Source organism: Melospiza georgiana, chromosome 24 (genome assembly GCF_028018845.1).
Source record: "Melospiza georgiana isolate bMelGeo1 chromosome 24, bMelGeo1.pri, whole genome shotgun sequence".
NCBI classification, from domain to species: Eukaryota; Metazoa; Chordata; class Aves; order Passeriformes; family Passerellidae; genus Melospiza; species Melospiza georgiana.
Window position 1 is genome coordinate 9,009,235 of NC_080453.1, and position 26,159 is coordinate 9,035,393.

General features: G+C 55.8%; 3 protein-coding genes across 3 annotated transcripts; 2 read left to right on the top strand and 1 right to left on the bottom strand.

The window, feature by feature from the left end:
* The first annotated feature begins 1,024 nt into the window (after positions 1-1,024).
* CEP85 (centrosomal protein 85) lies at positions 1,025-11,318 on the top strand. Its single transcript, XM_058040178.1, has 14 exons — positions 1,025-1,040; positions 2,121-2,192; positions 2,724-2,867; positions 4,786-5,447; positions 6,095-6,228; positions 7,021-7,138; positions 7,414-7,599; positions 7,938-8,090; positions 8,181-8,335; positions 8,514-8,634; positions 9,050-9,100; positions 9,184-9,291; positions 9,765-9,993; positions 10,268-11,318. Exons 2-14 carry the CDS (start codon positions 2,138-2,140, stop codon positions 10,429-10,431), a joined length of 2,280 nt encoding a protein of 759 aa, XP_057896161.1. The 5' UTR covers positions 1,025-1,040; positions 2,121-2,137; the 3' UTR covers positions 10,432-11,318.
* A 1,487-nt stretch (positions 11,319-12,805) lies between these two features.
* SH3BGRL3 (SH3 domain binding glutamate rich protein like 3) lies at positions 12,806-14,542 on the top strand. Its single transcript, XM_058040228.1, has 3 exons — positions 12,806-12,934; positions 13,158-13,325; positions 13,617-14,542. The coding sequence occupies exons 1-3, from the start codon at positions 12,887-12,889 to the stop codon at positions 13,680-13,682; spliced, it is 282 nt and encodes a 93-aa protein (XP_057896211.1). The 5' UTR covers positions 12,806-12,886; the 3' UTR covers positions 13,683-14,542.
* Positions 14,543-14,584: 42 nt separating this feature from the next.
* On the bottom strand, positions 14,585-25,330 carry UBXN11 (UBX domain protein 11). Its single transcript, XM_058040229.1, has 12 exons — positions 25,309-25,330; positions 24,926-25,026; positions 24,141-24,201; positions 22,631-22,707; positions 21,959-22,055; positions 20,666-20,889; positions 19,960-20,037; positions 18,834-18,954; positions 17,699-17,793; positions 17,481-17,554; positions 16,674-16,814; positions 14,585-16,083 (listed from the first exon to the last, which is right to left on the bottom strand). The coding sequence occupies exons 1-12, from the start codon at positions 25,319-25,321 to the stop codon at positions 15,921-15,923; spliced, it is 1,245 nt and encodes a 414-aa protein (XP_057896212.1). The 5' UTR covers positions 25,322-25,330; the 3' UTR covers positions 14,585-15,920.
* Between the last annotated feature and the right edge of the window lie 829 nt (positions 25,331-26,159).

The window sequence follows — 26,159 nt, forward strand, 5'->3', positions numbered from 1 at the left end:
GGCACCCACCGGCCCTGGCACCCACGGCCCTGGGCTGGGCAGGGCAGCGGGGCCAGGGCGGTGCGGGGCAGCAGCACGGAGAGGCGGCCGAGCCCTGACACGCACCGGCCCTGACACGCACCGGCCCTGGCACCCACGGCCCTGGCACCCACCGGCCCTGGCACCCACCGGCCCTGCCCTGGCTCGCTGCCCAGCGCGGTGGGTGCTCCGTGCTGGGGGGCCTGAACGCGTCCTGGAAGGCTCAGCCCCCACCGGGTCCATCTAATTCCTTTATTTTAAGTGACAGTCTTAATTTTTCCTTGCCTGCAGTCGGCAAGGAGGGGATTTTGAGCGCCCGCTGTGGCGCTGCCAGCCGGCCCGGCCATGGGCTCTGCTGCTGTAAATAAACGTGTGGACAGGGCATGGTCCTGCCGTGGTTTTTCTTGGCGCTGAAACCATCAAATCATGGAATTGGTTTTTTTGGCGCTGAAACCATCAAATCACGGAATTGTTTTGGCTGGAAGAGACCTCCGGGACCATCGCGTCCAGCTGTAAACCTGGCATTGCCGCGTTCACCGCTAAACCAAGCGCCACATCCGCGTGTTTCTGAACACTCCCGGGGACGGTGACTCAACCACTGCCCCGGGCAGGCTGTGCCAGTGCCTGACCACCTTTTCCATGGAGAAATGCCTCCTGACATCCAACCGCACCCTCCCCTGCTGCAGCCTGAGGCGGTTTGCTCCTGTCCTGTCGCTCCCCTGGCAGGAGATCCAGAGGCGCCCCCGACCCCCCATTCCCATTTATTTCCATTTCCATTTCCCTGGACTGAGCGCCCGCCCTACGGGTGCCGCCCGCGGCCACTCTTCCCCAGCCACAGCCCTTCGCGTCGGGGGCGGGGCCAGCGTTCAGACGAGCCAATGAGGCACCACTGGGGGCGTGGTCAGAATATTCAATTGGCTGATACACCAGGAAGCCACGCCCCCGCGCTGTGCCACGCCCCTCCCGGCGGAGGTAACGGTCGCGGCGCGCGGGGGTGGCGGGAGCGGCGGCGGCGGCGGCAGGTGAGGGACAGAGCCCGGTATCGGTACCGGCCCTGAGCCGCGCCCACACGGTACCGGCGCCGCCACCGGGCACCGGCAGCGCCGCTGCCACACCGGCACCGCGCCCCGCACCCTCCCGCCCGTCCGGGACCAGTGTGTCCGCTCCTCGTGGCCGCCCCTCAGCTACCGGGCCCCGCTCTCCCCCTCAGGGACCGGGGTACCGACACCGCCCCCCCTCCCCGCCGCCTCCCGATCGGGTGCTGAGCCCCCAGATCCCCCAGGGCTCCTCAGGGTCTGCCCCTCCCCACCCGACCCTCACGGACCGGGACCTCCAGCCCGTCAGAATTGACCTGAAATTATTTCTGCCTAAATTAACCACACCTAAATTAACCATAATGAGCGCTGCATTGATGCAGAAGCGTTTCGTTTCTTTGCTGAGTAAAATGCTGTTTCTGGTTCGTTATCCTGTTGTATTCCTAATGTTTCTGTTAGCTTGTAACATCTGTGTACATTAATATTTTCTAGGAATTAATTTCTTATCTGAGCTCTTTGAATGAGTTTAACAAAGATCTGTAACAGCTGCTGAGTGAGGATTGAGTATGGGTTTGTAGAGGCCTTGAATTTCCAGTGTGTAATTTGTAAATTGCACTTGCATTACCAGAGACAGGAAATTGACTGACTGAAGCACTCAGGGAAATGGATAAATTAACCCAAAACTCTGGGCAGATAAGGATTGCCATTCATGCCGCAGAAAGGCTGAATTTTGAAGGACTTCTTTCCTCATGTAGTTGCTCAGTGACCTCTACAGAGGGCAGAAATGATCTGGTTGAGAGTTGAGACTTTTAAAGAGAAATTTTTAATCTCTGTAGACGCAGATAACAGCTGGAAGGTGCTGCTGAGTACCTGGAGAATGGTGCAAACAGGCATAAAGAAAACCTACAAGGGTTTATTTTGCTTTTTTTTTTAAGTGTTGCTGCAGGGGAAAACTAGATGTTAAATACCAAATGCTGTGCTATTCTGATGAGTAGCTGCTGTGTTGGTTAGTGGGAACGGGGTGTGGTTTATACTCACTCAAAATAAGGTTTTTCTTCGTTTATCCAGCTCTCTAGGTAGATAAGATGGCTGCTCCTGAGAAAGATCCAGACCTGAGGCTGCTGCAGAGGAACCCACTGGGTAAGGACAGTCCTTTCTGCAAAGCCCTGCTGCTGTCAGATCCCGTTTCACTTTCTCTGAGGAAACACATGGCCCTCAGAAGATTCTCTACCAGAAGCTTTTTGTTCAAAAAAAAAAAAAATCTCATTTTCTGCCCTTGCCTTCTTTTTCAGCAGTCATTTGGTAAGGAATTTCTCCCTTAAGCTGATAGGGGAGAGTTTTTTAGAGTTAATGCAAAAATATCTCTTTAACTTGCCCGTTTCTGCTGTGCTGCTCCTTTTGGTCAGAGCACCAGCTGGCTGTAACATGACCAAACTAATCAATGGGAATATAATTTACAGCTTCTGCACTCTGACTTCCTTACCAAGGTTGTTTTTCAGTCTCCCGTTGATATTATTTCACTTCCCTGTGCTTCCTGATGTTTCCTTTAGCAAATGATATTTTTTTAACAGGAACTCAGGGAGCAAAGCAAGGAGTGCTTGGGGTTTGGAGGCACTAGTAACTATATATGGCTTAATTAAAGGGTGAATATCTGTGTTTTTGTCTCTGCAGACCCCAGCAGCTGCCAGAAGAGCCAGTCCCTGGAGAGTGAGTGGAAGGCAGCCATGGTGTCCCTGAGGTCCCTGAGCCGCTGTCCCAGCGTGGCCGAGAGCAGGGACGGGGGCATTGGCACCTCCTGCTCGGACAGCACCGAGGGTGAGGGGCACAGGGGCACCTGGGGCACAGCCTGGCACAGTGCTGCAGCTGTTCCCAACCCAGGCGAGGGCTGTGTTGCACTCACTGTGTCCCTGAGCTTGGTTATTGTCTCACTGCAGGGCTTTAACGGACCAAAAGCCACCTTGGTGGCTTGCTGGTTCTTTTTGTCCAGTGACAGATTTATCAGCAAGTCTGTTGAGTGATTTAATTTTTTTTTTTAAGGGAATAATTTGTGTTTTAAGGAAATAACTTGTGCCTTTGTGTTTGGCTCTGCAGTGTTAGAGCTGAGAGCTCTGCAGCCTGGCCTCCAGCTGAGGCGCGCTCTGTGAAATTTCTGGTCCCAGCAATCCTTTCCACCTGTTACTTTAACCTTCATTGATTGTCTTTTCAGTAATGAGGGACTTTGTGGTGTTCCTTCAAACACTTCACACATCCCTGTGTTTCAGGGAGCCTTTGGAATGAGATTTGGAATGATTATGGAGATTGTAGATGTCAGTAACGTGCTAGTGAAACGGGGGCTTTAGGTCTGGCTGTTGGAATTATTGCTGGAAATACTACACGAGCACACATTGAAGTGCTCCATCAGGCCTCTCTGAGGATGATCAAACACCGTTTGGCAGCTGCGGGCAGGGGAGATGATTTCCTTTGGGGAATGACCCTGCTGGGCTCTGTCACAGCCGAGGGTGACCCGCAGGCCTGGCCGCTGCTGGGGCACGCTGAGCTCAGGACATTAGTCAGAAATGTTGTTGTGAGGACCCCGAGCACACTCTGGGAGCTGGTTGCAGCACCCCCACGTGATGTGCTGCTCAGGGACCTCGGGTGCCTGACAGTGACACCAGGGGATAAATTTAGGGGCTGCAAAAGGAAATGGTGCTGTCCCTTCCCTGTGCCAAGGTGAATGTGCTTGCAGCTGCCCAGCAGCATGGTGATCTCTGGAGTCCAGGCTGTGCTGAGACATTTTCTCATTTGTGATGAAAGGATTGAGTGCCTTTATTGTGACAGTTGTCAATATTTCACTTCCCTGTGCTTCCTGCCATTTCCTTTAGCAGGGTTTTGGTCTTTGCACAGCCTGATTTGGGCTGTATTCAAATTGTAGTGTTTGTTCATTGTTGTAGCAGTGCTTGGAGGGCACAAACAGGTGTGAGGGTGACTGTCTGGAGCATCACATGGGGATGGGCCTTGGGCCAAAGCCATGAGGAAATCAGGAGTGTGTTCCTGGGACAGACCTGGAGTTCCTCTGACACAGAATGTCTCGGGACAGGAGTGGGAACAGACACTTTGCTGTTTGCCTTTCTCAGCCCTCGCTGTTGCTGTATTGAAATCTGAGAGCTGCTAAGAATAACCCTGAGTTGCCCGCAGCCAGGTTTGGTGCCCCGCTGGCAGGACAGGGGCTCTGCCTCACTTCCTGTGGCCGTAGGTGAGAGCCATTGCCCTGCTCTGGGACGGGCTCTGCCGAGGTGTCCTGCAGGAGCTGGAAGGTCAGATCCTCGGGTCAGCAATGCTGCAGGCTCATCATGGGCTCGGGGAAGGCTCCTGTTAGCTCTGCTCACCCTTTGGAGTCGCTGAGCTGTGGGACGGGCAGAGCGGGATCGCGGGCTCAGTGTTCAGACATGTAAGTTTCAGCCTTTTTATTCAGTACCAAGGACTTGATTTCTAAACCTAGAGGAAGATAATCTACTCTAGTATAATCCTGAATCAGTGTTAAAAATATGGATTAAACTCGGATTCTTCCCGTGGTGGTAGGAACAGGTGAGCAGGCTCCTGAAACTTGTAGTGAGGGGGAGCTCAGGTGTGCCTGAGTCATGCTGCCGCTGCTTTCAGTGGGAAAGGAGCTGGTTTTACCATCATTTTGGAAAGCTGACTGGAGGATTGTATTTTCAGGACTGTAATTAGAGTATCACTCTTCTTCTGCCCCCAGACTTCTGCAACTCCAGTAGCGGCTCCTCATTCCACCCCATCAAAACCCAGGTGACCATTCCAACAGCCCACGTTATGCCTTCCACGCTGGGTGCCTCGCCCTCCAAGCTGTGCCCTGCAGGGGACCAGGGCTCTGCGCAGCCTGCCGGGCCGGGGCTGGCCAGGAACGGGGAGCTGAGCGCCGGGAAGGCCTCGCAGGTGCCCCCCAGGGAGCTGCTGCGCCTGTGCAGGGCCTCGGGGGACGGGGGCTGCGAGCACGCCTGGCCTCCCGCCGCCACCGAGGGAGCCTGGAAGTTCGACACCCCTGCCGTGGAGCAGACCCTGAACCAGTCCCTGCTCACGGACAGCCTGTGCACCGAGCCCCTGCACAGGTGCCAGCAGCTCAGCCCCAGCTCCGAGGCAGGGAAGGACCATTACAAGGTGCTGCCGGAGAGCAAACGGGCGCCGGGGGCCAATGGAACCTGCGAGCCGTGGCCCAGCGGGAGCAGGGCGATGCCAGCGGGACTCCAGGCCAACAGCTTCTATTCCAAACCCGTGGCAGCTCCCCCAGGCCGAGCCTGGCTGCAGGAAGGCTGCACCCTGCACTCCCACCAGGGAATCTGCGAGCTCAGTGCCTGGAAACAGCAGCTGGACAAGGTGCGGCTGCAGGTGGAGCAGATGCAGGTAGGCGGCTGTGGCTGTGTGAGTTTGAAACCTTTCCTGTCTCTGTAGTGAGGAGCTGTTGTCCCAGACTAAGGAGGCGGGGGGAAAATGTCTGCTGCTGCTCCCTGAGTGACAGCAGGAGTCTCCCGAGGGTCTGTTTTTACAGCTTGTGGTGTCACAGGTATCGTTTGACACGCTGCGGGTGCAGAGCAGCCCTGGATTGTGTTACAGCCTGCTCCACCTGCCAGATCAGGAACTGAAATGCCCTGTCTGATAGAAACTGGGAAGAAAAAGCATGCCAAGAGGTTTTAAGCAGTGTCTAGAATGGCTTTGTTCTGTAGCTAGGGTTAAGAATGACTTTTTTTTGAAAAAAATGCATGAAACTCGCTGCAGTTTACTAGGTGGAAACAGTTTGTTTACTACCTCCCACCAGCTGTACCCTAACGGAGACAAATTGTTTCCAGCGAGCTAGGACAGTGATCTAAAATTATTTGTTAATCTCCACTTGTGCTTGGGCAAACTTTCTTGTTCTTGGACATCAACAGAGACTGAAATAGCCCTGCCCTGGCATGCAGATGAGCACACAGTGTGCAAAATAGCTGCAGCAGTGTTGCAATTACCCCTGTGGGGCACAGACCTCTCCCTCCTTGTTTTGTCTCCTCTTGCAGTTACAGAATGGAGGCACCTGCCCCCATTCCTCTCTGTGTTCCCCATCCCTGCCTGCACCTGACCCAGCCCAGTGGATCAATATCCTGAACTCCAATGAAAACCTGCTTAAGGAGAAGGAGCTCCTCATTGACAGGTGAGGCTTTCATGCTGACATGTGGTTCAAAGAGTCCAGTCCAGTTCCATTTGGAAAGTACCAAGGAAGGCTCATTTCTGGACAAAAGAGTCCCTTTTGCCCAACTGATCTTGTTTTGTTGCAAAGAACAATATAAGAATCTCAGAAAACAACCTGAGCTCTTCTCTCCTTCTTGAAATTAGGACAATGATCCTGAAGGGCTCAAATAAACTAATTTTAGTTATGGTTTTCTGTGTTTTATAAGGGATAAAGATTTCTGTTCACGTCATGATTATCTGGAATGTCAAAATAACTGCCTCTTTTGCTTAAGGACTTTGAGACCTTAAATTTGAGACTTTTTTGCTTAAGGACTTTGAGACTTTAAATTTGGGGTTTGTGACTTTGGGCTGGCAAACAACCTTTCTCTTATCTAAGGCTAGTGGTGCACAAGTCCTAATGAAAAGTACCTTCAACATCTGGACTGTAAATACTTTTCCTTCCTTATTTCGAGTCATCCGTTGTCTGTTCATTCCCCTCCTAAGCTCCAGAGTCTAGCTGGATCCTCCAAAATGTGCAAGGCTTGTGTGTTTTACCAGTAATCATGGCTGGGGTAAGGTTTTTGAAGGGAAGAAAAGTTAATAATAATTGTAAAAACGGTTAAAGTGTTTATTTCTCTGCAGGTGAGCCCTGAGTGGCAGCGTTGTGTTTGTGCTCTGCCTGTCGCCGAGTGGAGCACAGTGCTGTGCTGGCTCTGTTTGTGCTGTGCTGCTGCTCTCTATGTTTGGGAGCAGTGAATTGCCTGTTTTGTTGCAGACAGAGGCAGCACATTTCCCAGCTGGAGCAGAAGGTCCGTGAGAGTGAGCTGCAGGTGCACAGCGCCCTGCTGGGCTGCCCAGCATCCTATGGAGACCTCTACATGCTGAGGATGCAGGTACAGCAGGTGCCAGGGACAAACAGGTGCTGAATGCCACGGCCCAGAGTGCTGCTGAGGTGTTGGCTGAGCAGGACTGTGCACGGTCAGATTATAAATTATCCCTTGTGTGGAGCCACCATCACCTCTGTGTCCCTTTGGTTGGATTAAAGCTGTGCTGGTGATGCAGGAGCTGTTTGAGATGGGCTGAGGGATGTTTGGGGACTGGGCAGGACGAGCACACAGCCCTGGGGCAGTTTGTAACCCCGAAATTCAGGGGCTGTCTGTGCCTGCAGGAGCTGCAGAGGGAGAACACCTTCCTGCGAGCACAGTTCACAGAGAAGACCGAGAGCCTCAGCAAGGAGAACATTGAGCTGGAGAGGAAGCTGGCTGCTGCAGAGCTGGATGTGAAGCGGGGCCGGGAGTCCCTGAAGGAAACGGTGCAGAAACATGCAGAGGAGCTAAAGAAACAGGAAGAAAGGGTATGATCTTGTTGCTCTGGAGATGGGAGTGTGTTTTCTTGTCACTGTAGTGCTGAGGTGATCCTTTTCTGTGGCATTCTGTAATTACAGGTATTTTCTCATCTTGTTGTAGACTATGGTTTACAAGCAAAAGCCTCTCCTCCTGCAGTTAGAAGCATTTCAGTGCCTCCTCTTTTAACCAAAAAAAAATCCTGTCTTTCTCTCAATGAGCAGAAACGAGTGAAGGGGATCTTGTATTTTGGCATTATGTGGCATGCAAAAACCTAAATGAGTGGGCTTACAGAAGACTGAAGAATAAATAAGAAATTAAATAAACTTGTCTGTAACTGTCCCTGCAGGTAAAGGGAAGAGACAAACACATTAATAACCTTAAAAAGAAGTGCCAGAAGGAATCTGAACAAAACAGAGAGAGACAGCAGAGAATTGAGACCCTGGAACGATACCTGGCTGATCTCCCCACCCTTGAGGACCACCAGAAACAGAGTCAGAAGGTAAAACTTCCTCTGAGCTGCAATGCTGGCTCTTCACTTACTTGCTCAGGTGGCTTTTCCATAGTTACATCTACTCCTCTTTTGTTGCAGCTGAAGGAATCTGAACTGAAGACCACTGCCCTGCAGGAAACAGTGCTGACACTGGAAACAGAGCTTGGAGACGTCCAGGCTGCTTTCAGGGAGCAAGAGCTGCAGCTGGAAACCCAAAAGCACAAGGAGAGGGAGCTCCTGTCCACTGTGCACAGGTATCAGCTTCACCCTGGCACTGCAGGAGTTGCTGCATGAGGAGAGCCCTGGCAGGTGGGGGACTGGGATGCAAACAGGGCAATGCTGATATTTGATATGAAATTAATTTCCCTTCTCTAAGTAAGGGAGGGATCGTAACTAAAACTGTTTTTTCCCCCGTGGTTCTGCTCATTGCAGCTTGCAGGACAAGCTGCAGCAGTATGCAAAGAATGCAGAGAGAGGAGCCCCTGGCCAGGATGGGGAGAGGCAGAAAATGGAGCATGACTCTCTGAAGAAGGAGTGTGACTGCCTCAGGAAGGTAAGGGGCTGTCCCAGGCAGGAATCACACGTTTTTCCTTCCGCTGAGTCACACCAGGCACTCAGAGGAAATTGGGGGCTTTTAAAGACAGACTAAAGCAGCAGTTCCTGGAATTGCAGACTGCAGGGTGCCAAAAGCTGTTCTTGATGTGATAACCACACACTTCTTCAGAAATGCTGGGGAGAAGCTGCAGAATGCAGAAGAGGGGAGAGGAAAGCCACAAGAATACAACGTCTGGTTTAAGCTCATAAATCTAATGGTGCCTTTTATCCAAGTGCACTCCTAAGAGCATCTGTGATTAGAGCAGTAAATGGACAGGAAAGAGGAGAGGAGATGCTGTCCTACTGAAGGAGAATTCCTGGTGGTATTTCTGGATCTGGGTGGCCACTTCTGATGCCTCTGCTTTTAATTCCAGATTGTGGACAAAAAGCAGAAGAAGATGGAGCAGTTATCCTTGCAAGTCAAGGTGAGAGGTGATGGGGAGGGACCCTAAACTTGACAATATGCTGTGAAATGAGTTACTTACTGTGTTTGCATGGTCTGTTGCAGAACCTGGAAGAACAGGTGGCCCAGGAGGAGGGGACAAGCCAAGCTCTGAGAGAGGAGGCAGTGAGGAGGGAAAATGCTCTGCAGCAGCTCCGGGCTGCCGTGAAAGAGGTCAGGGGGGGTTTGAGTGAACAATGGATTGTCTCTGAGCAAGGCCCTGAATTTAGTCAGCAGCTCAGTCTCTCCTGCTAGTCCTTGTCCTGTCAGGGCTGAGAAGGGAGCTGTGCCCTGCTGGGAAGCAGAAACAGCAGGTGGTGCCTCGGGAATCGATGGGGATGGGATGGAGGAGGCCGAGTTTGCCAGCTGGGGGCAGCAGAACAGGAGCCCAAGCACAGCCCCGGGGTCAGAGCTCCCTCCCAGCCCTCTTGGCAAGGTGCACCAGCTCCTGGAAGCTTTTACTGCTCTGGCTGGCAGGGACAGTGCAGCTTCGCTTCCCCTGTGGCAGTGACGCTCGCTGCTCTGGCCATGGCCCGGAGGGCTGCATGCCCTGCAGCCCCTGCCCCATGCTCCCCTGACACAGCAGCTGCCTCCAGCATCCAGTGCTGCCCCGGGCGCCCCCTGACGTGCCCTGTCCGTGTGTCCAGCTGTCCGTGCAGAACCAGGAGCTGATAGAGAAGAACCTGACACTGCAGGAGCAGCTGCGGCAGGCGCAGCTGGCGGCGCAGCCCCTGCCTGCTGACGCTGCCCGCCTGGCCCAGGAGCTGCACGGGGAGCTGGCCAGCTGCCTGCAGGACTTACAGTCTGTCTACAGCATCGTCACCCAGAGGGCTCAGGGCAAGGACCCCAACCTCTCCCTGCTCCTGGGCATTCACTGTGAGTACCCTTCCTTTCGATGGCAGAGCAAACCCTTCTGTCCGTGCTGTGGCAGAATGAAACAACTCACACAGAGCATGGAAAGTGCTCTTTCTGGGCTTCTGAATGCTCTTTCTGTGCTCGGCTTGCTTCAAAGGTGCATGTTCTACTTAGCATTCAGTTATTACAACCTCTTTTGCAAATGTGAGTTGGTTTTTCTGGCTGATTTGCAAACGTGTGCGATCCTTGCTGAGAACTGCGTGTGAGGAAACTCCTCCCTTCTGTGACCCCACAGCTGTGCAGTACCCTGTGAGGGAGAAGGATGACCTGCTGAGCCCTGACGGACTGGCCAAGAAGCTGGTGCAGGTAAAAGAGCTTCACAAAGAGGTGGAGGACTTGAGGACTGCAATATCTGACAGATACGCTCAGGACATGGGAGACAACTGCATCACCCAGTGAAGAGCACTCCCAAAGTAAGACAGGGAATGAAGACTTGAACCTCTCAGGAGTCTTGTGCTCCTACAACCCTAAACTATTCAGCACTTTACCATCCCTCTGCTTGGGTACAAGACTTATCTGATCTGTGGGGAATCGGGGGGTTTGTGGCCAGAAGTGTTCAGCTGCTGACTGGGATAATTCAGGGCTCCAGTGTCAGGCTTTGCACTAGCTTTGATCTTGTGGGATGTGTTTTATGCTGTGTTTGCTGCAGCTGCCATGGCCTCTGATGCTGGGAGATGGATTCTGACTTGCCTTGCAGGCATGTCAAATGCTGAACATGCAAGTGTGACAGTTAAAATGGTGGCTGAAAGGAAATGTACGCCCTGGTCTCGCTGATAACCTCCCTGTGCAGGTCCTGTGGGACCAGAGGCTTGTCAGGGTGTTTGTGGGATATCTGGGTTCCACGGGCAGGCAGCTGTGCCAGTTCCACTGCTGGCATTTACATCGAGGTGCTGCTGCCTTGGGCTGATGGAGCAGGACCTGCTCTCCTCGGGTAATGCAGCCATTCAGCAGCCAGCACGAGCTGAGGACTAAAGCAACACTAAAAGACTCTGGAGCTGCTCCCCCTGGGCACTGTTACCCCAGAAGCCTTAAGCCTGTTGTCCCCCTGCATCAGCACTGGGAGTGGGCTGTGATCCAGACTGCAGAGCCAGTGGATCGGTGCTGAAGTGCCTTAATGGGCTGGAAGAACCCTCTGCCCCCACTCTGCTCCGTGCCTAATGCATCCCCTGGCAGGTGAGGGGCTGCTCTTCCCTCTCACTGCCTTTTAGAGCCATCAAACCATCCTGGGGAGCCCCAAGTGTCTGTGGGCCCTGCCAGAGCCTCTGTGCCCTGGGGACACCCCTGCCATACTGCTCCTGATGTGGAGGGGTGGCACAGGGAGCCCTTCTGCCAGCTGTGGCCACTTGAGCCTTGTCCCAGCCCTGTCCCTCCTTCCCTGCTCCTCTGCAAGTGATGGCATTTCTGAATGAGTCCCTGAGGGATCAGTCTCACTGTCCCACCACCCTCCCTACCCCCAGGGACAGCTTTACTGAGTCTGAGGGTGGAACTTGGGTTTTCATCTTAAGAGCAAGATGCCCAAGCTGTGACAGGGAAAGTCCTGCTGGCACTTGTGGTGTTTGGCTGCTCTTGGGCTGTGAGCCCTGGGTTTGGCAGAAATGCTTGTATTGTTCTTTTGTGTTACAATTTTAAGACCAAATCTGTTTTGTTCTCGGTGTTTGGCCACCATGGGGGACTGGTTGGTTTGTCCTACACAGGGAGCACACAGCCGTGTCTGTCTGTCTGTCCTGCTGTCCCTGGGTGTTGTGTTCCTGGCTGTGTCCGTCCCCAGGCTGCTGGTGCTGTGTACTGAGCAAAACACATTTCCAGGGCTGTTTTTGAAGCTGTTCTGTTTGTCCTGACTGCTGGGAGCTCTGCTGGCTCCTGCAGCTTCTCAGGGGGCTTGGGCTCCATCTCCTTCTCCCCTTGGCTTTGGGTGTGCTGTGAGGGCACAGCTGTGCCCTCTGCCCCTGCCGAGGTGATTCTGAGATGGGATTATTGTGGCTGGAACCGCCTGGCTCTGTCCCAGCAGCTGGGCTGTCCTGTGTCCCCTCCATGGGCACATGTCCTCTCCTCATCCTCCTGCTCAGCTGAGCCCCTCTGGCCCTGAGGGTGATGCTGTGCTGTCTGCTGCTGCTGCAGGGGAAATCCTGGGCTGCAGAACACCCCAGGACGGTGTTCCCTCCCTGTCCCCCCTTCCTCATCCCACGCGTGTCCCCCGGTGTCGTGCCCGGTCCCGTTGGGCTCGGTGTCTTTGTCCCATCCTCTGTCTGGGCGCTTGTTTGTATCGGGTATTTGGAGTATCAAATAAAGCTGCTCTGCCCCATCGTGCGAGGCCGTCCTGCCTGGGGAGCGAGGGAGGGAGGGACAGAGGAGCTCCGGGGCCGCTGCCGGTGCGAGCGATGGCTCGGGGCCGCTGGCTCCGCGGTGCCCGGTGGGAGCGGTGCCCGGTGGCGCCCGGTGTCTGTCGGGCTGGTGCCGGTGGCTCCCCGGTGCTGCTGGAGCGGTGCCGGCCGTTGCCGGTGCTGCTGGGGCGGTGCCGGCCGTTCCCGGTGCCGCTGGGGCGGTGCCGGCCGTTCCCGGTGCCGGCCGTTCCCGGTGCCGCTGGGGCGGTGTCGGTGGTTCCCGGTGCCGGCCGTTCCCGGTGCCGGCCGTTCCCGGTGCCGCTGGGGCGGTGTCCGGGGCCGGCCCCGCCGAGTTCGCATGCCCGGTGCCGCCGGCCCCATTGGCCGCCGCAGTCACATGCCGGCCGGGCGGCGGCGGGGCTGCCGCTCCTCCCTCCCTCCATCCCTCCCTCCGTCCATCCTCCTCCGTCCCTCCCTCCCTCCCTCGCTGCTCCCCTGGCCGGGCTGGCGCTGGGAGCGGCCGCGATCGCACCATGAGCACCCTCAAGGTCTACAGCACGTCGGTGACCGGCTCCCGGGAGGTGAGCACCGGGCGGGGCACCGGGCACCGGGCAGGGCTGCAGCGGAGCCCCCCCGCCCCATCCTCGCTGTCCCCTCTGCCCTGCACCGGCCCCATCCGTCCCCAGAGGCAGCGCTCCGTGCTGGCTGCCCCACACAGCCCGGGCCCCGCTGGGTGTGTGCCCACCCGCCCTCGGGGCTCCGCTCCATCCCCCGTAACCCGCTCCTCTCCCACCCGGCTTCCAGATCAAATCCCAACAGAGCGAGGTAACCCGAATCCTGGACGGCAAGAACATCAAGTACGAGCTGGTGGACATCTCCCAGGACAACGCTCTCCGGGAGGAGATGAGGGCCAAGGCAGGCAACCCCAAAGCCATCCCGCCCCAGATCGTCAACGGGGACCAGTACTGCGGGGTGAGGCTGTGCTCCACGCCGGGGCTGGGGGTGGGTGCTGTCCTGTCCTGGATGTGCTGCACACCTTCAGGATGCCCTGTAAATTATTTATTGTGAGGTGCAGGGACCAGCACGGCTGTTTGTCTCGGGAAAAAAGGGACCCGGGCGGGGGGTTTGGGTGGCAGTGGGGCTGTGCCTGCTTTGTCCCGTCATCCTTGGCACAAGCGGCTGTGCCAGGGCTGTGGAGCAGATTGTGCCGTGGGCTCAGGGCCCCTCCTGCCTCGGGAGTGACCCTGTGGCGTTTCCCCGCAGGATTACGAGCTCTTCGTGGAAGCTGTGGAGCAAAACACTCTGCAGGAGTTCCTCAAGTTGGCCTGAGCCCCGCTTCCCCTCCCGGCCCGGACTCTACCTGCATTCCTGAGCGCCCTCATCTCCCACCACCCTCACCTGTCAGCGCTGTCCTGGCACCTCCACCTGCATCCCAGCCCAGGGAAACACCCTCGACCAAAACTCCTCATTGCAGCTGCCTCGAGTCCCTCCTGCTGACCCCGGCCTCGTCTCAGAGGGATCCAAAGAAAGCGCCGCTCGCCGCTCGGGCTGTGAGCAGAGCTGGGCCTGGCTCACGGCAGCTTCCAGTGCCTCTGTAAACAGCAAAGCCTCTGGGGCTGTGTGAGGTGATGCTGGCCTTCAGCCCCCTCCTCTGCCTCGCCAGGGAGGGGCTTAGGGCTGCACGGGACTTCCCACTTCTCCCAGTTGCTGTTAAAATTGTAAATTCTGCTGCCTCACTTCCTTTTTTTTTTTTTTTTTTTTGTCTTTTTCCCTCCTCTTCATCTCAACTGCAGAGATTATGGCAACTAAGTAAGGGTGGGTTTTTTTGGTGTTGGTTTTTTTGGTTTTTTTTTTCTTTTTTGTCTTAATTTAATGCAAAAGTACTGCACAGAATTGGGTGTGATTGCCCAGCACGGTGGGGCTGGGGCTGCAGGCTGCCTGGGGAATGGGTGGGGCTGGCAGTGGGATCCGTGCTGCTCTGGCCGCCCTCCACCCCGAGCAGCTCCCTGGTGAGCATTCATGGCTCAGGGCTGCCCCACAACAGCTGATGCTCCAGCTGTCCCATCTTTTCCTCTTCGTGTTGGCTTGTTTGCGATCCTGGACCAAGTGCATTTTGTTTTCCTGCCAAAAAGCAAGTTTATAACCAGTGTTGTCTTCCGAGATGCTATTAAATGTTACTGGACCTTTCACGGCGCCGCTCTTGCCTTTCTTTTAAATTCAGTTTTGTTTTGGCTACAGGTTAAACACCGCCCTACCTAAGGATTGTGAGTCATTTCCAGCTGAGTGGGTTGTGCCTGCTGCTGCAGCCTGACACAAAGACCTTAACACCTTAGCTTGCTGCTGCTAATCAGAGGCTCCCAGGACGTGTGGGAATGTCCTACGGCGCAGCAGGGACAGGTACCAGAGCATTCCTCCCCTCTGCCCGGGGCAGGGACAGCCTCAGCCAGACGTGGCAGGGAAAAACAAACATTGGCACAAAGATTGGGACACAGAGGGGCAGGGGAAACAGCTGCTCCTGAGTCTGCTCCAGGTGGGAAGGGAGAGCTCGGTGCGTTGAGTCAGTGCTCACAGGGAGCTGGGGAAGCTGCTGGTTTGCTTCCTGTGTTTGACTTGTGTAGCTCTGCTCAGAGGGCTCTGGGAAGAGCTCTGGGCTTCCAACCATGCCTCAGAAATCCGAAGGAAGTGGAAATTGCTGGAATAAAGGGTTTTATTGGGAGCCTTTGCTGAGGGCTGGGTCTGTGTGAAGAGGAACCTGCCAGCAGCCCTGCCCCACATGAGTGGGAGTGCTGTCAGCTGCGAGTCAAGTGAGAGCTTGTCACAGCTGGAATGGGAAGAATGTGCTGGGGAAAGGGAAAGGGAAAAGCGCAGCCCCAGCCCACGGCCAGGGAGGAAGATGCTTTGTTCAGGGCTGGGCAGAGAGGGGTTCTGCTGCTCCCGGTGACACGGTGTCCTGTTGCAGGAGGAGGAGGAGGAGGAGGGCGGGTGCCTGCAGGCAGGCTGGAGCCGGGCCCTGCAGCTGGGGGCTGTCCAAGGGAAGGAGCTGTGCACGTACAGGAAGCCCAGCAGCAGCAGCAGGATCTCCCAGCTGAGCCTGGCTCGGCCCCAGCCAGGCAGCAACTCAAGGCCTTCAGGTTTAGCTCCAGCACAGGCCGTGGCTCTGAGCCTGAGTGTCCCCTGCTGTCCGTGCAGGTGAGATCTGCAGGGAGCCGAGTGCAGAATGCAAACTGCCCTGGCTGCGTGGCCATGCTGCTGTTCCCATCCCTGAGCGCTGCCCAGGGCTGGGGGGAGGCTGGCAGGCTCCAGGGCAGGGCTCAGCCCGTGTAACCTGCACAGAGAGGAGGAGCCAGGCGCAGGTGAGCTGCTGGAGGTGTCCCTGCGCTGGGGAACAGCAGCCACCGTGGGGCAGCAGGGCTGGCCTGGCCCCTCTGCCACAGGGAGCGGCCAAACGGCTGCTCCCACCCAGCTCTGCTCCCTGTCCAGCACGGTGAAACTGAATCTGGAAAGGAAACCTCTCCCTCTTGCCAGCCGGGTAAGGTGAGAGCAGCTGCCTCTGGCGCAGAGCAGCTCCTAGGCTGGCTGCAGCCCCCTGCCCTGCCCCGGGGAGGGGGCTCTCCTGCGGAGCAGCAGCGAGGCCCGGGGCACCAGCCCGCACTCCTGCAGGCTCCTGGAGCTGTCCGTGTACACCCGCTGGGGAAAGGTGCTCAGGATCTCATAGTCCGAGTTCCCACCCCTAGGAAAGAACAGCACAATCTCCTCCTACTCACGGCATTCCCCAAGGTTCTGACCGATCCAGCTGTGGTTATGCAAGAGCAGAAAAGGGGTTTGCAGCCCAAAGTGCAGCTGCAGTGGGGAGGAAGGAGGCTCCTGCATGCCACCAGCACTGAGCTCAGCCTGGGCTCACACCAGGCCAGGCCTGCAGCAGGAGTGGGGACAGCAGAGGGGTCCCTCGGGCACCTGGAGCTGTCCCCAGCAGGCTCAGGGAGCCCCTGTGCAGCGCTGCATGTTTGGGACACAGCTGGCTGAGCCAGGTCAGGCTGCAGCTCAGCCTCCAGCACCCTGGGAAGGGTGGCACCAGCCTGGTGAGTGCTGGGACGAGGCAAAGGCAGCACTGGGCCTGGATTGATGGCAATTTGAGGAGTACAGAAGTTTGTTGCTGTGTGGCAAAGGTGGCTATGAAATGCTCTGAGCTTCTCAGAGCGCTGGAGAGTGCCGGGTGGGCACGGGGCCGTGCCCCAGCTCATGTTTGAGGCTCCAGGACCTCAGGAACCCCTTCCTGGGGCCCTGCAGGGTCAGGCAGGGTGGGAGGGAGGGCTGGGCTACCTGAGGTGGGCGAGCAGCTGGCGCAGGTCCCCAATGGTGTCCGTGAGCAGCATCCTCAGCTCGTACGTCTGCTCCCCGCTCTCGGACCTGACGCGCAGCCTGCAGAGCTCGGGGGCTCCAGCCTGCTCTGCTGCCCTCACCCTGCGGTCACAGAGCCCTGTCAGCCCCGGGGAGAGCTCCTCTCAGCAGCAACAGCCTCCACGGCCCGACCAGGGCACGGCAGTTTGGTGCTTGGCAATGTCCTTGAGGTGAATGAGGCCCCGTCCGACCAGGGGCACCCACACCAACCCAGTGCCCAAACTGCTGGAGGTGCCTTGGGGAGGGTTATTTATGGGCCTTTTTTAGCTTTTTTCATTTTAAACCAGGGCTGTCTGGTAAGTACTCTGCCCTACTTCTTTGATTAAAAATAATCTGCTTGGGGTTTATTTTCATTAGTTATTTGGGTCTTGGCTTGCCAGAAAACTGAGTGGAAAAGTGCTGTTAGTGAGACCTCTCATCACCAGTTTCTCCATTTACTAGGACTGCAAAGAGCTCCTTCAATGGTTACAAACTCTTAGGCCTTGGCTTGCTGTTGGGAAAACTTTCACATTAATAAGTGACATTTTGAACAACAGAAGCTTTTTGTTAGAGATGTAAAATGTGGCATGTTTGCCATTAAAAATTCAGCGGTTTTCCCAAAGGACCAAACTCGGCCTTTTGTCTCACTATTTCTAAGGTCTAAAAGGGGAAAGTCCATTCCTCAACTGAACTAAACCTGCAGTGCTGAAACAGGAGGAAGAGGAGATGCTGAAGGGTGGGGGGCTGTACCTGTCCCTGTCCAGGGCAGCCAGCCCAGGTGTTTCCAGCAGGATTTCCTCGCTGCTCTGCCGCCCATCAGAGCCCTGCAGCCAGAGCAGGTGAGCGTGAGCCCTGCAGGTTCCAGGGGGCTGGGAGAGGCCCGGGGAGGGGCTGTGGGTGCTGTGCAGGGCGCTGAGCCCAGAGCATCACCCTGCTCTCTCCTGGCGTGTCTGGGGAGCTCACTGCACCTGTGGAGCTGCTCCTTGGGCGCTGCCCACGCTCCCTCTGTGCTTCAGGGGCTGGGAAACCTCGTTGGGATCCTGCTCCCGGGAGCATTTGGGACCTAGGGAGCAAAGGGGAGATATTTCCATGTGTGAGCTTTGTGACAAAGGTTTTTTCCTCCAGAAGAGGCAGATTTGGTGAAAGGAGAGAGCAGCAGCCGACAGGGAGAGCTCTTGGCACCCCAGCCAGGCCCAGAGCAGCTCTTGGGCTCCTCCCTGAAGCTGCCCCACTTTGTGCCCCACTGAATGTCTGATTGTGAGCATCAACAGTGAGACCTGTGCACAGCTGGGGTGCTCAGCAGGCAGGCACCTCTGCTGGGAAAAACTGGGGCTGTCACCGTTTTTACAGACTTTATTCACCTTGTCTGTGAAAAGAGACAGGTGAAAAAAAGTCTGTAAAAGTGAATTTTTACCTTATGAGGGTGAATTTGTAGGTGTCCATTCCTTTCTGCTGGGACAATTCTTTATTTTGCTGCTTGGGTAAAGGGGATATTTAGCTTTATCCTCAAGCACAGCTGTAGGAAGCAGGCAGCTGTTTCTCATGAGGGATACCTGTGCTGGGTCATTCAGTGATGCACCCACAGCCCCACTGATTTCTGACCTGCCAGCCCTGTCAGAGATTGCTTACACAGACTGCAAGTGTCTAGAAGCCAAATGAGGAATCTGTGGCCTTTGATGTCCCATATTGTGCTGTGAAAGTCTGAAGAGAAACCGTCCCGTGCTGGGTGCAGTTACGGTAAATGCGCCTTGACGATATCTTCATTTTTGGAATGACTTGTTGAAAGGGGCAGTGTTTGCAGGCAGCTCCCCCCGGGCCTGCAGGGTTACCTCAGCACCCTTTCATGTGGTCAAGCTGGAAGGAAGCTTGGCCTTGCAGAAAGGCACGGGGCAGATTTGGGTTTGGAAACCTGCTGAATTTCTATTATTTCATTACTTGTCACGTCTCATTCCTGAGCAGGATTAATGCTGAGAGGATCCTGTGTGTGCTGCTGGCTCACAGAAGGGTTGAGACCCTCACATTCCCCTCCTACCACCTGGTAAGGTTTAAGAATGCTCCTCCTCAAGATTGAGCAGCATTTTTGAGGCAGGTTTAAGGTTTTACCTGGGATCTTGGATGTTTCCTGCGTTCTGTTGGATTCTGCAGTCCCCACCACGTGGCCAAGGCCAGGAAAGCTCCCTGCGAGGTCTGGCTTCTGGAACACCACATCCCTCCTGTCAGTGACCTGTAAGCAAATCTGGGTGTTGTACAAGCTCCTCTTGCTGCGTCTGAGCCCAGCAAAGCACAGCAATGCCAGGCAGCAGCTGTGAACCCCAAACCAGGGCTGCATAGGGAACCCAGCCCCAGAGCTCTGCACAATCCCTTTCCATGGGATTCCTCACCCCCAGAGCTCTGCACAATCCCTTTCCATGCGATTCCTCACCCCCAGAGCTCTGCACAATCCCTTCCATGGCATTCCTCACTCCCAGAGCTCTGCACAATCCCTTCCATGGGATTCCTCACCCCCAGAGCTCTGCACAGTCCCATTTCCATGGCATTCCTCAGTCCCAGAGCTCTGCACAGTCCCATTTCCATGGCATTCCTCACCCCCAGAGCTCTGCACAGTCCCATTTCCATGGCATTCCTCACCCCCAGAGCTCTGCACAGTCCCATTTCCATGGGATTCCTCACCCCCAGAGCTCCCAGCTGGCCCGACCCTGTCCTGCTCAGCAGCTGTGCCCTGGTTTCTCGTGGCACAGCACAGTCCAGCCTCTGGCTGTGCCTGCTGACATTGCAGGGGCACTCCCAGACCTACATTGCAGTCCTCCGAGGCTCCCTGCCTGCAAATGCGGCTTTGGCTCTTTGCCATTTCTGAGACATCAAAAACTGGGGCCCAAGAGAACCTCAGGTGGCCAAATCCATTTAAACTGTGGCAAAACAAACTCACGACATCCCCTTTAGAAGGTTCTTGTTCAATCTCACGTTACGAGCTCTTCCAGGGCAACTTCTGAGAACTTTTTTCCCCCCTCCTTTTTGTGACACAGCCCTTCATTTCCTGCATGTGCTGCTTGTCTCACAGAGCCTGCCATGCTCTCAGAGGCCTCGTTCCAGGGCAGCTTCACCGGGGCACAGGAACCCTTGAACCCTGATGCTGAAACGTTTCCTGTAACGGCTGCTGCAGGTGCCCGGGGTGCCAGACACACCTGCACGGCCCCACAAACCTCAGCCCCTCCTCTACAATGGCACTTGCCTGCAAGGGGACCCCGTCGGGGTAGCGTGGCTGCAGCTCCGAGGGGAAATAACCGTCCAGGATGTCCTGCAGGCATTGCTGAAACAACACGAGAGCTCCTGCTCACACCTCAGCCCTGCTGGGCAGCTCCTGTCCGTGCTGCTGTGGCCGTGCAGAAAGGTCTGCAGCACAGACATGGCATTTCCATCTGCAGAAATTGCTGCACAGGACACGAGAGGCTTTACAGGCACTGTGGAGCCATGAGATTGTCTGAAAAATCCTTTCCTTGGGATTTTCCCTCCTCAGAAGCTGGGAGGCCTCAGGAACAAAACGTAAACAATGGTTATCTGCTGCTGTGGAATGCAACAGGTGCATCTGTGATTGGTCTCATGTGGTTGTTTCTAATTAATGGCCAATCACAGCCCAGCTAGATTAGACTCTGTCCGAGCCACAAGCTTTTGTTATCATTCTTTCTTTTTCTATTCTTATCCAGCCTTCTGATGAAATCCTTTATTTTAGTATAGTTTTAATGTAATATATATGATAAAATAATAAATCAAGCCTTCTGAAACATGGAGTCAGATCCTCACCCCTTCCCTCATCCTCGGACCCCTGCCAGCTGTGACGGTGTTCACAGGGGTCCGAGGATGAGGGAAGGGACGAGGATCTGACTCCGTGTTCCAGAAGGCTTGATTTATCATTTTATGATGTATAAAATATTGTATACCTGCGTGCTGGGGTGCTGGTAGGGCCGGAAGGCTCCGTGCTGCCCCACGGTGATGCCATCCCGGTACAGGGTCAGGGGCAGGGGCTCTGCCCGCCGCAGCCGAGCCCCCCGCGCCGTCTGCTCCACCTGCGCGCTGCCCTCGCCCACCAGCGAGTTCAGGTCCCTGATGTGCTCCAGGATCAAATCAAAATCAACCTGCTGCTGCTGGCAAAGAGTGGCCTCACCTGCGGCACGGGGAGCGGAGTTAGGGCTGGTGGCAGCACATTTATTTACCTGTGAGAATCTGAGCTGTGATTGAGCCCTGACACTGCTGGGCTGCCCTTCACGCCCCTGCAGGATGTGCTGCAGCCAGGGCCCCGGGGTGTGTGCTGGAGCACAGGGGCAGGGATGCAGAGCTGGAGCTGCAGCTCCTGAGCATCTCCTGCAGCCCACCCTGGGCTCCCTGACCCTCCCAGCTGTGCTGTGCTGTCCCCGTGCAGGATCAGGAGCTGCCCCAGCTGGATTCAGCAGATTGGATCAGGTGCAGAGCAGGTGCCAGGGGCAGCTGCCTGCAGCAGGGCAGGGGCTCTGCCAGGATGTTTGTCTGGGGCTTTGAGGGCTGTCATGGGGCACAGGAAAGAAGTCAGAAGAGGAAATGAGAGGAAAGGGCTTGGCTGAGTTGAAGTCCTTGCTTGTTCTGCTTTTTGTACGAGTTGCGAAAGGATGATGTGAAACAGGTCAGTGAGCTGAAACCAAAACTGTTCCTGCTGCTCTCCCTCTTCTCTCCCCTCCTGCATTTAAGGGAAGCTCTGGTCTGATATTTCCATGGTGGTTAGGAAGCAGCACTGGCTCTACAGTACAAATAATTTTCTGTTTTTTCTCTACCTAAGGAGGCAGTGCCAAAGCTGCTGGGCCCCAGAGAGCAGAGCCAGGCCCCAATCAAACCTCACATGTGGCAGGGAGGAAAGGCAAACAATACTCCCTGATGGAGCAGGCTCTCCTGTGTACACAAAGCACCTGATCCTGCTCCACACCCACTCTGTGCCAATGCCATCAGAGCAGCGGGGCCTCAAATGTGCAGGGGCTGTGAATTCTGCAGGAAGCAGCTGCTCTGAGGCCTCCTGAGCCATCAGGCTCTCTGCTCTTCCCCCAGAATGGGCGCACAGAACACAGGAATACGAAATTAAACCTTCTGCTGAGCTCCCTGTGTGTGCTCCCTGTGACGGGGAGATCCTGGCCCCCAGATCCCCCAGAGGGTTTGGTGTTCGTGCCCCATCTGTGCTGGCAGCTCCGGCCGGCAGGGCTGCGCCTCACCCGGCCTGCAGAGGCTCCCTGCGGGCAGCTCCGCTCCGTCCCGGGCCGCTCCCGGCTCCTCTCCGACCCACACCAGGCCGTAATCGCTCAGGAACCGCTGCGGGAGCAGAGCCGGGGCTCAGGACCGGGAAAGGGAGCCCGGGAGGGCTCGGATGTGGCTGGGAGAGGTGGGACAGCATTGTCCTGGGGCTCCTGGCCCTGGCAGACAGACAGACAGACAGACGGAGCGGTTTTATCAACACAGGGAAAAGGAGCAGGGAGGATTTGCAGTGCCAGAGGAACCTCCCAAGGCTGCAGGAGCTGGGCATCCCCACAGCCCTGGGAATCAGAATGGAGCTCACAGGTGAAGGAGGCACAGGTGTTTGTGTGTTTAAATCCTCCTCCTGCTCCTCCTTTTCAGAGGGGAAGGGCTGTGAGGACCAAAGGGGCAGCTTGGCACAGGCCACGCTGGGGCTGCAGTGACCCAAGGGGCAGCTTGGCACAGGCCAAAGTGGGGCTGCAGTGACCAAAGGGCTGTGAGGACCAAAGGGGCAGCTTGGCACAGGCCAAAGTGGGGCTGCAGTGACCCCAAGGGCTGTGAGGACCAGGGGGCAGCTTGGCACAGGCCACACTGGGGCTGCAGTGACCCCAAAGCAGAGCAGGGCTGGCTCAGGGCAGGCACAGCAGCCTCACCTCCATCTCCCAGACCTGGCTCTGCAGCTCAAGGCACCTCAGCTCCAGTTCCTCCGCGCTGGCCGGGTCGGGAGCACCTGCAGGAGAAAAGCTGCTGTTCCTGTGAGGGTCCCCTGTGCTCAGAGAGCTCCCACCCTGGCACACAGGGGCTGGAGGGGACAGAATCCGCCCTGCAGGGCCTGACAGTGCTGCTGACAGACTGAAAATGCAGTTTATTCCATCCAAGAGGTCACAGCAGTCCATGAGCAACAGAGCTGTGCCCGCAGCTGTCAGCTCCAGCTGCAGGCAGGCCTGGAGACCCTTTGGTTTTGGTTACAGTGCATTCTATACTTTTCTTTTGGTTACAATGCATTCTATACTTTTCTTTTTGTTACAATGCATTCTATACTTTTTTTTTGGTTACAATGCATTATTTACTTTGGTTTTGGTCACAATGCATCCTGTACTTTTCTTTGCTGAGCATCTCAATACATCAGAACCAATCTATGCCTTAACTGTTATCTATAGCCTATCATAACTCCTATAATTACCATATTCATGTTACTGTTCTCCAATCACTAAAAGTCAGTACATTGCAGTTTAAGCTAGATGTTTTTCAGTTTTCTTGCAGTGGAAAATTCTGAGACCTTTTTTCTACCTGCAACATTTGCTGCCTTGTTTGTCTGTGGAATCTTTTTGCTTGGTAAAAACATCTTCCTGTTTGGGGTGGGTTTATCCATGAAACCCCTTCTAACTAACACACCCTTTGCCTCCTTGGTTATCCAGTAAGACTGGCTCAGCAATTCTTTTCTTCTCTATCAAAACTTGCTTCCATCTCTATCCCTTCACCAGACTCCACATGTAAAAATCTTTCTGCCAAGCACAGATATCTGTGAGACCTTCTGGTCAAACTTTCCCCCTTCCCAGCAGTGGGAGCTGGTGTGAGAGGTGCTGTTGGCAGCACTGGGTGGGAATCAAGGATTCCAGGAGGAGCAGAGTCCCTGCAGCCGGGTCCTGGCTGCCTGGCAGAGCACGTGGCTGTGGTTTCACAGCCCCGTTTGGGTTCAGAGCTCAGGAAATGGAGAGCACAGCACAGCCCGGCCCACGGGGGCCCTGCAGGAAACGTGTGTGGGGCTGGAAAGCTGCTGGGCCCAGGTAAAACCCTCCAGTGAAACTCACTGAAACTGGCCTCGATTCAGAGCCAGGCTGGCCTGGGATGCTCTGGGGGCTCCCAGTGGGGTTTTGGTGTCTCCCAGCTGTGAGGAGCTGCTCTCCAGCTGTTTGAACCCTGGGCTGCCTGCGGTTGGTTCACACCCATGGAAAGCCAGAAACGGGTCAGGAAATGATGTTTGACACCAGAGCAGCAGCCACAGAGAGCAGCTCTGCCCCTCTGTGTGTGCCCTCAGCAGGGAGGCTGCTGGAGCCAAGGGCAGGATCCAGGATTCGGGATCCAGCTGTGCCCAGCTGAGCCCCGCAGCTCTCCACAGCTGGAACAGTTTCTACCTTCTCCCACAGGTAGAACAATTTTTACCTTCCTCTTCCTCTTCCTGAAGATTCCTTATCTTCTCCTCGAGCTCAGCGATCCTCCTGTCCTGGAGGGGCAGAGCAATGGCCTGGGTCAGTCCTGGGCCAGTCCTGGGTCAGTTCTGCCCTCAGCTGGCACAGTCAGCTCCTCTCACCCCACCCAGGCCAGGCCAAAGGGCTGAATCACCCCACAAACACCTTAATGAGGCCCAGGTGAGGGCTGGGATAAATACAGAGCTCCAGGAGTGGTGACCCAGCTCCCACCCTCCCTCTGGGTGTGCTGGGTGCTCCTGCTCAGAGCAGCAGGGAAGGGCTGAGCTAGAAACCAAACCACTGCAGCCGCTTCTTAAAAAAAACCCAAACAAAAAAAAAGGTATTTATTCTAAGATTTTAAAGGATATTTATTTTAGATTTTAAAGGATATTTATTTTAGATTTTAAAGGGTATTTATTCCAGTCAGAGAGGGCTGCTCCAGGATGGCTCTGCTGTGTGAGCAGCTGCTGCTTCAGAAAACAGAAGGGGAGATGCATCACCACAACAGGAGGAAAAAAATTAAATTCTGAAGCCAAAGAGCTGCTGCTGTTAGTGCCAGGGGGCTGAGAGCCACTGCTGCAAGGAGTCCCAGCAGGGAATGTCCCCTCTGCCACCCCAATCCCTGATCCCACTGCTCTGCTGCTTTGTAAAGGGCTCCTTTGGGTAATTAACACAGATTAACTGAGCCCACACAGGGTCTGGGAGGTGGAACTCCTGTGGCAGGGGACACGGCAGGCTCAGCAAGAGGCTGACTTTTACCTTCAGCTGGATTTCTTGTGCCTGTTTCTCTACTTTTTGTTCCAACAGGGAGATTTTTTCTGCCAGAGAGGACACGAGCTCCACGTCAGCGTGAGCTGCACCTGAAAGCACAAACACCTGTGAGCAGGATTGCTGGTCTGCCACAGCAGGGAGACTTTTTGGGTAGAAATCCCTTGATTCCTCATTGTGCGTGCGAGAGGGGAGCCACAGGAACGGGTCTGGCCTGGGGTGCTGCCAAAAACCGACGGCCCAGAACGCCCAGAGCCCTCACGGCTTCACCCTCCGCGTTCTTTTGCAGTGCTGTCCCCCGGAACGGGAGCAGAGGGTGCCTTGAAAGGATTCCCTGGCCAGGGGACACAGCCCGGCCTGGCCTGGACACTCACCCCCCGCCGCCATCTTGTTTACGGCCGGTTGCCACGGCGACGAGAGGCCTGCTGCGATTGGCCCGGCGCTGGTCACGTGGCGGGCGCGGTAGAGCCGGGAACTACAACTCCCAGCATGCACCGCGCGCGTTATCCCGGGACACCGGGACCGGACCGGGACAGGTCCCGTTCTTCTCCTGTGCGCTCCACACACACCCATCAGCCTGGCCTGAGGCTCCTCTCGCCGCGCAGCTCCTCCCGATGCCCTCACCTGCTTCCTCGGTCTCTGTTTTCTCACCTGGACCCCACTGATGCCCTGAGCTCCCCCAGTGCCTGTCCCACCCCGGCGCCTTTCCTGGCTGTCACCTCCCAGGAGCCCTTCCTGGCTGTCCCCACCCCAGCGCTGCCTTTGCTGCTCTCCAGCAGCTCGGTCTCACCCGCTGGAGGTGAGCGGGACAGCCCAGCTATCCCCCCTGTTTTACCCCCTTTGATGGGAACAGGCCAATTCTCCCCCCTGTTTTACCTCCTTTGATGGGGACAGGTCAATGATCCCCCCCGTTTTACCTCCTCTGATGGGAACAGGCCAATTCTCCCCCCCGTTTTACCTCCTCTGATGGGAACAGGCCAATTCTCCCCCCTGTTTTACCTCCTTTGATGGGGACAGGTCAATGATCCCCCCGGTATCACCCCCTTTGATGGGGCGTGCGCAGAACCACAGCCGGGTTTGGACCCCAAAGCCCATCCCATGCGCCCCCTCCATGGGCAGGGACACCTTCCCCTGTCGCAGGCTGCTCCAGCCCTGCCCTGGGCACTTCCAGGGATGCTGGCTGTGCTCATGCGGCTGTGATTTCTACTTGGCCAAAAGCAGAACT

What these genes read in the sequence shown, in the direction of transcription:
- CEP85 (XM_058040178.1), top strand. Translation starts at nt 2,138, where the DNA reads ATGGCTGCTCCTGAGAAAGATCCAGACCTGAGGCTGCTGCAGAGGAAC. An exon ending in TCTACATGCTGAGGATGCAG is followed by an intron (nt 7,139 to 7,413) that starts GTACAGCAGGTG and finishes CTGTGCCTGCAG; the next exon opens with GAGCTGCAGAGGGAGAACAC. An exon ending in TAAAGAAACAGGAAGAAAGG is followed by an intron (nt 7,600 to 7,937) that starts GTATGATCTTGT and finishes CTGTCCCTGCAG; the next exon opens with GTAAAGGGAAGAGACAAACA.
- SH3BGRL3 (XM_058040228.1), top strand. Translation starts at nt 12,887, where the DNA reads ATGAGCACCCTCAAGGTCTACAGCACGTCGGTGACCGGCTCCCGGGAG. An exon ending in CGGTGACCGGCTCCCGGGAG is followed by an intron (nt 12,935 to 13,157) that starts GTGAGCACCGGG and finishes CCCGGCTTCCAG; the next exon opens with ATCAAATCCCAACAGAGCGA. An exon ending in ACGGGGACCAGTACTGCGGG is followed by an intron (nt 13,326 to 13,616) that starts GTGAGGCTGTGC and finishes GTTTCCCCGCAG; the next exon opens with GATTACGAGCTCTTCGTGGA.
- UBXN11 (XM_058040229.1), bottom strand. An exon ending in TCAGGAAGAGGAAGAGGAAG is followed by an intron (nt 22,708 to 24,140) that starts GTAAAAATTGTT and finishes TTTCTCCTGCAG; the next exon opens with GTGCTCCCGACCCGGCCAGC. An exon ending in CCCAAGGAGCAGCTCCACAG is followed by an intron (nt 17,555 to 17,698) that starts GTGCAGTGAGCT and finishes CTCTGGCTGCAG; the next exon opens with GGCTCTGATGGGCGGCAGAG.